This window comes from Anguilla rostrata, unplaced genomic scaffold, assembly GCF_018555375.3.
Source record: "Anguilla rostrata isolate EN2019 unplaced genomic scaffold, ASM1855537v3 scaf0234, whole genome shotgun sequence".
Classification (NCBI taxonomy): Eukaryota; Metazoa; Chordata; class Actinopteri; order Anguilliformes; family Anguillidae; genus Anguilla; species Anguilla rostrata.
In genome coordinates, this window is record NW_026985783.1 from 1 (window position 1) to 11,179 (window position 11,179).

The 11,179-nt window shown below is 42.6% G+C and overlaps 1 protein-coding gene across 4 annotated transcripts; it reads left to right on the forward strand.

Annotated features, from left to right (window-relative positions):
* Positions 1–6: 6 nt before the first annotated feature.
* On the forward strand, positions 7–10,696 carry LOC135246375 (hemicentin-1-like). Of its 4 annotated transcripts, XM_064319850.1 has the most exons (9): positions 7–366; positions 733–990; positions 3,097–3,387; positions 4,378–4,668; positions 5,660–5,950; positions 6,942–7,232; positions 8,223–8,513; positions 9,483–9,767; positions 10,392–10,694. In XM_064319850.1, exons 1-9 carry the CDS (start codon positions 354–356, stop codon positions 10,673–10,675), a joined length of 2,295 nt encoding a protein of 764 aa, XP_064175920.1. In that variant the 5' UTR covers positions 7–353; the 3' UTR covers positions 10,676–10,694. The 4 variants fall into 4 exon arrangements, with proteins under 4 accessions (XP_064175920.1, XP_064175921.1, XP_064175923.1 ...); XM_064319851.1 differs by lacking the exon at positions 9,483–9,767 and having other exon boundaries at positions 10,392–10,696; XM_064319853.1 differs by lacking the exon at positions 8,223–8,513 and having other exon boundaries at positions 10,392–10,692.
* The last annotated feature ends 483 nt before the right edge of the window (positions 10,697–11,179 follow it).

The following is an 11,179-nucleotide window of genomic DNA, read 5'->3' on the forward strand; positions in this document are numbered from 1 at the left end:
TAATAACATGTCAGTGGTGATATGTAACTGGCTTTTTAACCAGAGCTTTCAGTGTATTTTTGCACAGAACATGTAAAGGCTTCAGATATGTTCACACAAACAGATATACTCTCCATTCAAACTGATCATTGCCGAACTCAAACACTGACTGGTGGACCTGAGTTTACCCAACTTCCACAGTACTGCATGGATGACATCTTGAAATCAAAAAGCAATGATGGGGATGTATTTAGGCTTTATTTGGAACATATTTATGGTTTTGTATTTTTCTTGCACTTATTGCATTTCATTGGCCATTTCGATGATGATGTTAATAATTCCTGTCTTCTTTATTTTTTACAGTGCTGAGTCTAATGACAAGACTGGGTGAGTGTTACTAGATTTTAAAACAAACCCCACCTTCAATTACCTGATAATTTATCAGAGAATAACCTTATTCAAACAGTTTAGTGAGACTTATGATTGATAACAGAATGTCAGTATTCACATTTAAGACTATATAACTGCATAATGATGTGATGAGTTTGAATGCATATGTGGACGGTAATGTAGAAATATTATTCTGTGAGACTCGAGGCATGTCCTACAGTAGGGGGTGATACAGAGATCACAACCAGAAGCAGTTCTTTACTGTTCTAAACTAATGAAGCTGAGGGATTAATCAGGACACTATAAACATGTTATGAGTATTTAAACACATGTACTGACGTAGTGCATGCACTGTTTGTACAGGGAGCCCAAAGGCTGTACTGACTCTGCAGCCTAACTGGCCCCTGTTCTTCACTGGAGAGACCGTCACTCTCACGTGTTTGGGACAGCCATTCAAACATTATGGATTCACCTGGTACAGAAATGAACCAAATATGTCTTTGGCAAAGCACACATCCCAGGATAACATCTACACCATTGCACCTGTTACTGAAGCCCACAGTGGTGTATACTACTGTACTGCTGAATACGGGAGTGATCCTGTCAGACTGAACGTGTCAGGTGAGTCAAAACTGGTCAGCAGCTGAACACTGGTGGTCTCACTCATCCCACAGAGAGACCATATTTAACACATTTATTCAATCTTCCCCAGTGCACATTGTGCTTCCCGTACCAGTTCATTTATTACAGGCAAATATAAAATTAACTTATTTTCATTAAAATTGGCTGGTAATACCACCAATTGAGTTGAGTTTCTGCCTGTCACACTGTTTGTATTGTTAATATTTGAGCTTCTGTATGTTTTAATCCATGGAATTTAGCCTTTTCTATCTGTTATGACAATGAGAGAACCAACTGCTTTAACTCTTTGTCTCAACCCCAATCAGAGCATGCCTGTCCCTCTGTAGTCATGTCTACACTCCACTAGCAAAGTTGTATGTAGAAGTTGTGTAAATCGCTCTGGGTAGAACCATCTGCTAATGCCTATAATATAATGTAATGAGCAGTTAGAGCTGTGAAACAGTCTGTCCGTCTTCACAGCCTCGCCCACACCCATTCTGAGATAGTCACATGCTTTCCCAGTACATGGGTAAGCGAACCATGTTCTACTGTATCACAGATTAAAGCCAGTTTTCACTGTATGTTTGATTATGCCATTATTAGGAACCTGGGGGAGAGATTCAGTCTGTTCTCTCTGTTATAGAGAAACCCCACCGGTCCTGACTGTCTCTCCGCACAGGCAGTTATATGCAAGAGAACATGACAGTCTCTCTTGTAAGGTTACAGTGACTTCAGCTGGCTGGGAATATTACTGGTAAAAAGACCCAGTCTGGTACACAGAGTATAGTTACCACACCCACATACAGGTATCAGGTGAGTGTTGACAGGCATTAGTCAGTGTGCAAAATTGGTACATTCCCATAATGCACTGGGTCCAACTGCTGTGATGATTCTGGGGTACTGTTCCTTCCTGTTTAATTCTTGTAGCATTATGATCAGGATTAGAGCTTTTTCCATTTCTGATTTTTGAATATCTTCTCTTAATATCATTGAAAATAGGAATGCAGCTGCCCTGGTTTTTGTCCTTCTGTGATGTTCTGAGTAAGGACCCACACGCAGACCAGGGAAATCCAAAAAAACGTTGTCTTTAATCAGTCCGAGGTTCGAAGCCAGGTAATCAGAAAGAGGACGGTGCCGAATCGAGTTTCCAAAAGAATAGTGAAAAGACAGACAAAAAATCAAAAACCAGGAGATCAGAATACAAAGGGACAGGCAAAAGAGAAGTCAAGGCAAAGCGAAGGTCGAACCAGAAGCAAACAAAACCAAAAGGGGCAGGCAAACTCGAAGTCGGGCAAAGGGGTGTCGCAGGAATCTCGATAGACAAAGACTTACAAATAATCGGCACAATGAATACGATCAACATTCTGACTCTGAGCTGGTGGAAAAGACTGACATTTATACACTGGGGAAGGTAACAATCAAGGAGGGGTTAAGTGAGTGAGGGAGGAGTAACAAACAACATCCAGGTGAAGAACATTAGGAAAACTAATTCAATGACAGGGGACTGACAAAACGCGGACTGGAATCACATAGACAACAATGATAATAGACGGCCTGGGTGAAGCAGGTAAACACGTGCAGAGAGAGAGAGGTGCAGTTAGAGCAAGAGACAGGTGCAGGCAATTGCAGAACTCAGCGTTAGAGCAGGCTAGAAAGAAAAGGGGCGGAGCTACAGCGCAGCATGGAAAAGGGGAGACTGGTTAATGTATTAGTATAGTGATCTAAACTATCAAAAACCCAAAACTAGTGTGTGTTAGTCCATTAGTAATATTCACATGTTAGTATATTAGTGAGGTTAGTACTTTACAATCTATAAGTTAGTAGGGATTAGTAGAAATTAGTAAAACTAGAAATAAGCAGGAAGTAAAGCGAGACTGGAAAGAAGGGGGGAAACCACGAAAACCCGGAACCACCCGAATAGTGAAATCACACAAGTACAGGGGAGTGAAGCAGCTCAGGGAACACAGACACAGAGACAGTACTGGGGAGACAAGTGACCGGAAATACAGACTACAACACCTTCATTTAGGGTGATTTGTTTTTTCCATAGTCATAAAAATACTGGCATGACAAGAGAACTGTGACCCAGTCTGTCTGTTTCTACAGCACTGCCTAAAGCCACTCTGACGGTAGAACCAAAATGGCGCCCACTGTACAATGGAGAGACCGTCACCCTGAGGTGTGAGGTGGACTCCGACAGAAACTGGACATATTCCTGGTACAAAGACCAGGCCCAGAAGGCTGTGTCTCAGACTGCAGGTCACAGTGTAACTGGTAACAGACTCAACATCCCTGGTGCTGCTGGGACTGACCAGGGGCAGTACTGGTGTGAGGGGAGGCTGGAGGGGAGAAAAGTGACATCACAGCGCAGCAACTCCATCAATCTGACTGTTGCAGGTGAGTCTCAGGTACGCTTTCAATTTGGATAAGTCACATGCTCTATTGGATTCAGATCTGGGGACTGTGCAGGTCATTGGAGTAAAATGAAGTCGCCGTCTTGTTTGTGGAACCAGCTGCAGGTGACGTGTGCTTTGTGAAATGGCGCATTACCTGCTGGAAGTATCAACTTGATAAAAGGTAGACTGTGGTCATAACGGGATGCATATGGTCCGCTACAATGCTTAAGTATGTTCTGGCACTCAGTTGATGCTCAGTTGGTATTAAGGGGCTTAATGTATGTCACAAAAACACACCATTACACTACCACTACCAGCCGTTACTGCTGATACAAAGCAGGATGGGATTTTATGCAGTATGGATTCATCCTGTTTTGTCAAATTCCGACCCTACCATCTACGTATGTGTGGTAGCAGAAATTGAGATTCGTCAGACCAGACATTAATTCATTCTTCAATTGTTTAGTTTTGGGTTGTGTATTCAGAGATGTCCTTCTGCGCAGCACTGTTGTAAATAGCTGTTTTTTGACCATTTGTGGCCTTTCTGCTAGCTTGAATGAGTCTGCCCATTCTCCTCTGACGCTCTCATTAATAAGGTGTTTTCACCCGATGAACTGCTACTCACTGGATTTCATTGTATATTGCACCACTCTCTGTAAATTTCAGACATAGTTTTGGGATTCTTATGAATTCAGCAGTGCTAAAGGCTTTGTATAATTATCCTAATTTCAATGATATTCAACTTATACTCACACTATGGAGAATAAAAATATTCTGTGAATGATTTCACATATATAATTTTCTTTTGAAGTTATGCTTCAAATATTTATATTTTATGAAATATTGCGCAGGACCACCTATTGATTCAAAGATAATTAATCTTTCTGCCATGGTTCTTTTTCCCTTGCATTTTGTACACAACTGTTTCCTCCTCAGTCACTTCTACATTCTGACAGAAGAAACTGTGACCCAGTCTGTCTCCTTTCCACAGCCCTGCCTAAAGCCACTCTGACTGTAGAGCCAAAATGGCGCCCACTGTACAATGGAGAGACCGTCACCCTGAGGTGTGAGGTGGACTCCTACAGCAACTGGATACATTCCTGGTACAAAGACCAGACCCAGATGACTGTGTCTCAGACTGCTGGTCACAGTGTGACTGGTAACAGACTCACCATCCCTGGTGCTGCTGGGTCTGACCAGGGGCAGTACTGGTGTGAGGGGAGGCTGGAGGGGAGAAAAGTGACATCACAGCGCAGCGAATCCATCAATCTGACTGTTGCAGGTGAGTCTCAGGTACGCTTTCAATTTGGATAAGTCACATGCTCTATTGTATTCAGATCTGGGGGCTGTGCAGGTCATTGGAGTAAAATGAAGTCGCCGTCTTGTTTGTGGAACCAGCTGCAGGTGTCGTGTGCTTTGTGAAATGGCGCATTGCCTGCTGGAAGTATCAACTTGATAAAAGGTAGACTGTGGTCCTAAAGGGATGCATATGGTCCGCTACAATGCTTAAGTATGTTCTGGCACTCAACTGATGCTCAGTTGGTATTAAGGGGCTTAATGTGTGTCACAAAAACACACCATTACACTACCACTACCAGCCGTTACTGCTGACATAAAGCAGGATGGGATTTTTATGCAGTATAGATTCACCCTGTTTTGTCAAATTCTGACCCTACGATCTACGAATGTGTCGTAGCAGAAATTGAGATTCGTCAGACCAGACATTTATCCATTCTTTAATTGTTTAGTTTTGGGTTGTGTATTCAGAGATGTCCTTCTGCGCAGCACTGTTGTAAATAGCTGCTATTTAACCATTTGTGGCCTTTCTGCTAGCTTGAATGAGTCTGCCCATTTTACTCCGATGCTCTCATTAATAAGGTATTTTCACCCACAGAACTGTTACTCATTGGATTTTATTGTTTATTGCACCACTCTCTGTAAATTTCAAACATGTTACTGGGATTCTAATGAACTCAGCAGTGCTAGAGGCTTTGTATAATTATCCTAATTTCAATGATATTCAACTTATACTCACACTATAGAGAATAAAAATATTCTGTGAATGATTTCACATATATGATTTTCTTTTGAAGTTATGCTTCAAATATTTATATTTTATGAAATATTGCGCATGACCACCTATTGATTCAAAGATAATTAATCTTTCTCCCATGGTTCTTTTTCCCTTGCATTATATACACAACTGTTTCCTCCTCAGTCACTTCTACATTCTGACAGAAGAAACTGTGACCCAGTCTGTCTCATTTCCACAGCCCTGCCTAAAGCCACTCTGACTGTAGAGCCAAAATGGCGCCCACTGTACAATGGAGAGACCGTCACCCTGAGGTGTGAGGTGGACTCATACAGCAACTGGACACATTCCTGGTACAAAGACCAGGCCCAGATGACTGTGTCTCAGACTGCTGGCCACAGTGTGACTGGTAACAGACTCACCATCCCTGGTGCTGCTGGGTCTGACCAGGGGCAGTACTGGTGTGAGGGGAGGCTGGAGGGGAGAAAAGTGACATCACAGCACAGCGACTCCATCAATCTGACTGTTGCAGGTGAGTCTCAGGTACGCTTTCAATTTGGATATGTCACATGCTCTATTGGATTCAAATCTGGGGACTGTGCAGGTCATTGGAGTAAAATGAAGTCGCCGTCATGTTTGTGGAACCAGCTAGAGGTGACGTGTGCTTTGTGACAATTAACATTACCTGCTGGAAGTATCAACTTGATAAAAGGTAGACTGTGGTCCTAAAGGGATGCATATGGTCCGCTACAATGCTTAAGTATGTTCTGGCACTCAACTGATGGTCAGTTGGTATTAAGGGGCTTAATGTGTGTCACAAAAATACACCATTACACTACCACTACCAGCCGTTACTGCTGACACAAAGCAGGATGGGATTTTTATGCAGTATGGATTCACCCTGTTTTGTCAAATTCTGACCCTACCATCTACGTATGTGTCATAGCAGAAATTGAGATTCGTCAGACCAGACATTTATCCATTCTTTAATTGTTTAGTTTTGGGTTGTGTATTCAGAGATGTCCTTCTGCGCAGCACTGTTGTAAATAGCTGTTATTTCACCATTTGTGGCCTTTCTGCTAGCTTGAATGAGCCTGCCCATTTTACTCCAATGCTCTCATTAATAAGGTATTTTCACCCACAGAACTGCTACTCACTGGATTTTATTGTTTATTGCACCACTCTCTGTAAATTTCAGACATGTTTTTGGGATTCTAATGAACTCAGCAGTGCTAGAGGCTTTGTATAATAATCCTAATTTCAATGATATTCAACATATACTCACACTATAGAGAATAAAAATATTGTGTGAATGATTTCACATATATAATTTTCTTTTGAAGTTATGCTTCAAATATTTATATTTTATGAAATATTGCGCAGGACCACCTATTGATTCGGAGATAAATAATTTTTCTGCCATGGTTCTTTTTCCCTTGCATTTCATACACATCTGTTTCCTCCTCAGTCACTTCTACATTCTGACAGAAGACACTGTGACCCAGTCTGTCTCCTTTCCACAGCCCTGCCTAAAGCCACTCAGACCGTAGAGCCAAAATGGCGCCCACTGTACAATGGAGAGACCGTCACCCTGAGGTGTGAGGTGGACTCCTACAGCAGCTGGACGTATTGCTGGTACAATGACCAGGCCCAGATGGCTGTGTCTCAGACTGCTGGTCACAGTGTGACTGGTAACAGACTCACCATCCCTGGTGCTGCTGGGTCTGACCAGGGGCAGTACTGGTGTGAGGGGAGGCTGGAGGGGAGAAATGTGACATCACAGCGCAGTGACTCCATCAATCTGACTGTTGCAGGTGAGTCTCAGGTACGCTTTCAATTTGGATATGTCACATGCTCTATTGGATTCAGATCTGGGGACTGTGCAGGTCATTGGAGTAAAATGAAGTCGCCGTCTTGTTTGTGGAACCAGCTGCAGGTGACGTGTGCTTTGTGACAAGGCACATTTCCTGCTGGAAATATCAGCTTGATAAAAGGTAGACTATGGTCCTAAAGGGATGCATATGGTCTGCTGCAATGCTTAATTATATTCTGGCACTCACCTGATGTTCAGTTGGTATTAAGGGGCTTAATGTATGTCACAAAAAGACACCATTACACTACCACTACCAGCCGTTACTGCTGACACAAAGCAGGATGGGATTTTATGCAGCATGGATTCATCCTGTTTTTTCAAATTCTGACCCTACCATCCACGTATGTGTCGTAGCAGAAATTTAGATTCGTCAGACCAGACATTTATCCATTCTTTAATTGTTTAGTTTTGGGTTGTGTATTCAGAGATGTCCTTCTGCACAGCACTGTTGTAAATAGCTGTTTATTGACCATTTGTGGCCTTTCTGCTAGCTTGAATGAGTCTGCCCATTTTACTCTGACACTCTCATTAATAAGGTATTTTCACCCACAGAACTGCTGCTCACTGGATTTTATTGTTTATTGCACCTCTCTCTGTAAATTTCAGACATGTTATTGGGATTCTTATGAATTCAGCACTGCAGGAGGCTGTGTATTATTATCCTAATTTCAATGATATTCAATTTATACTCACACTATAGAGAATAAAAATATTCTGTGAATAATTTCACATACATAATTTACTTTTGAATTTATGCTTCAAATATTTATATTTTATGAAATATTGCCCAGGACCACCTATTGATTCAGATATAATTAATCTTTCTGCCATGGTTCTTTTTCCCTTGCATTTTGTACACAACTGTTTCCTCCTCAGTCACTTCTACATTCTGACAGAAGACACTGTGACCCAGTCTGTCTCCTTTCCACAGCACTGCCTAAAGCCACTCTGACCGTAGAGCCAAAATGGCACCCACTGTACAATGGAGAGACCGTCACCCTGAAGTGTGAGGTGGACTCCTACAGCAACTGGATATATTCCTGGTACAAAGACCAGGCCCAGATGGCTGTGTCTCAGACTGCTGGTCACAGTGTGACTGGTAACAGATTCACCATCCCTGGTGCTGCTGGGTCTGACCAGGGGCAGTACTGGTGTGAGGGGAGGCTGGAGGGGAGAAAAGTGACATCACAGCGCAGTGACTCCATCAATCTGACTGTTGCAGGTGAGTCTCAGGTACGCTTTCAATTTGGATATGTCACATGCTCTATTGGATTGAGATCTGGGGACTGTGCAGGTCTTTGGAGTAAAATGAAGTCATCATCTTGTTTGTGGAACCAGCTGCAGGTGACGTGTGCTTTGTGACATGACACATTACCTGCTGGAAGTATCAACTCGAAAAAAGGTAGACTGTGGTCATAAAGGGATGCACGTGGTCCGCTACAATGTTTAAGTATGATCTGGCACACAACTGATGCTCAGTTGGTATTAAGGGGCTTAATGTGTGTCACAAAAACACACCATTACACTACCACTACCAGCCGTTACTGCTGACACAAAGCAGGATGGGATTTTTATGCAGTATGGATTCATCCTGTTTTGCCAAATTCAGACCCTACCATCTACGTATGTGTCGTTGCAGAAATTGAGATTTGTCAGACCAGACATTCATCCATTCTTCAATTGTTTAGTTTTGGGTTGTGTATTCAGAGATGTCCTTCTGCGCAGCACTGTTGTAAATAGCTGTTATTTGACCATTTGTGGCCTTTCTGCTAGGTTGAATGAGTCTGCCCATCCTACTCCGACGCTCTCATTAATAAGGTGTTTTCACCCACAGAACTGCCACTCACTGGATCTTTTTGTTTTTTGCACCACTCTCTGTAAATTTCAGATGTTATTGGGATTCTAATGAACTCAGCAGTGCTAGAGGCTTTGTATAATTATCCTAATTTCAATGATATTCATTTTATGCTCACACTATAGAGAATAAAAATATTCTGTCAATGATTTCACATATATAATTTACTTTTGAAGTTATGCTTCAAATATTTATATTTTATGAAATATTGCGCAGGACCACCTATTGATTCAAAGATAATTAATCTTTCTCCCATGGTTCTTTTTCCCTTGCATTTCATACGCAATTGTTTCCTCCTCAGTCAAAACTGTGACCCAGTCTGTCTCCTTTCCACAGCCCTGCCTAATGCCTCTCTGACTGTAGAGCCAAAATGGCGCCCACTGTACAGTGGAGAGACTGTCACTCTGAGGTGTGAGGTGGACTCCTACAGAAACTGGATATATTCCTGGTACAAAGACCAGCCGCACATGGCTGTGTCTCAGACTGCTGGTTACAGTGTAACTGGTAACAGATTCACCATCCCTGGTGCTGCTGGGTCTGACCAGGGGCAGTACTGGTGTGAGGGGAGGCTGGAGGGGAGAAATGTGACATCACAGCGCAGCGACTCCATCACTGTTGCAGGTGAGTCTCAGGTACGCTTTCAATTTGGATATGTCACATGCTCTATTGGATTCAGATCTGGGGACTGTGCAGGTCATTGGAGTAAAATGAAGTCATCATCTTGTTTGTGGAACCAGCTAGAGGAGATGTGTGCTTTGTGAAAAGATGCATTACCTGCTGGAAGTATCCACTTGAATACAGGTAGACTGTAGTCATAAAGGGATGCACATGGTCAGATACAATGCTTAAGTATGCTCCGGCACTCAAATGAGGGTCAGTTATTATGGGGCCTAATGTGTGTCACAAAAACATTCCTCACCATTATGTTATTGGCATTCTTATGAATTCAGCAATGCTGGAGGCTTTGTATAATTATCCTAATTTCAATGAAACTCATCTTATTTTTTATACTATAGAGAATAAAAATATTTGGTTTACAATTTCACATATATAATTTATTTTGGGTGAAATGCTTAAAATTTTAATATTCATGGAATATTGTGCAGGACCACCTACAGAGTCAAAGAAAATTTACATTTCTGCCATAGTTATTTTTCCTTGCAGTTTATGCACAACTGTTTCCTCCTCAGTCATCTCTAAATTCTGACAGAAGATTCTGTGACCCAGTCTGTCTCCTTTCCACAGCCCTGCCTAATGCCACTCTGATCATGAAGCCAAAATGGCGCCTACTGTCCAATGGAGAGACCGTCACACTGAGGTGTGAGGTGGACTCCTACAGCAACTGGACACATTTCTGGTACAGAGACCATAACCAGACAGCCACATCTCTCTCTAAAGAGTACAGTGTAAACATCACTGGGGCTGCTGGTTCTCACCAGGGGCAGTACTGGTGTGAGGGGAGGCTGGAGGGGAGAAATGTGACATCACAGCGCAGCGACTCCATCACTCTTACTGTTGCAGGTAATTGAGCCATTCATTGGTGTCATTAAGGAAGTCTTGTGTCATATTACATTACATTATATTACATTACATTACAGGCATTTGGCAGACGCTCTTATCCAGAGCGACGTACAACAAAGTGTATAACCATAACCAGGAACATGTATGACGAAACCCCTAGAGAGAAGTACCGGTCCAAGCGCAGGGAACAACCGCATAGTTCAACTTGGACCCTGAAGGTTAAACTGATTAACACTAACAACGAGAACGGCAACAACGCAGTCTATGGAAAAAATACAAGCAGTAGTTAAGACAGTTAATGCACCTAAGTCACCTACGAAACAGCTGCCTAGTTACAACCCTAAGCTTACAGTCATTTACAGGGGGGTAGGGAGGGATGGGGAGAGGTGCAGCCTGAAGAGGTGAGTCTTCAGTCGTCGTTTGAAATGGGTCAGTGTCTCAGCTGTTCTGACCTCCACGGGGAGGTCATTCCACCATCGTGGGGCCAGAACAGACAGGAGACGTGTTCTGGA

Bases quoted from the DNA above. Each gene is read 5' to 3' on its own strand.
- LOC135246375 (XM_064319850.1), top strand. The intron at 991-3,096 runs GTGAGTCAAAAC...CTGTTTCTACAG, and splicing joins TGTCAGACTGAACGTGTCAG to CACTGCCTAAAGCCACTCTG. The intron at 5,951-6,941 runs GTGAGTCTCAGG...TCCTTTCCACAG, and splicing joins CATCAATCTGACTGTTGCAG to CCCTGCCTAAAGCCACTCAG.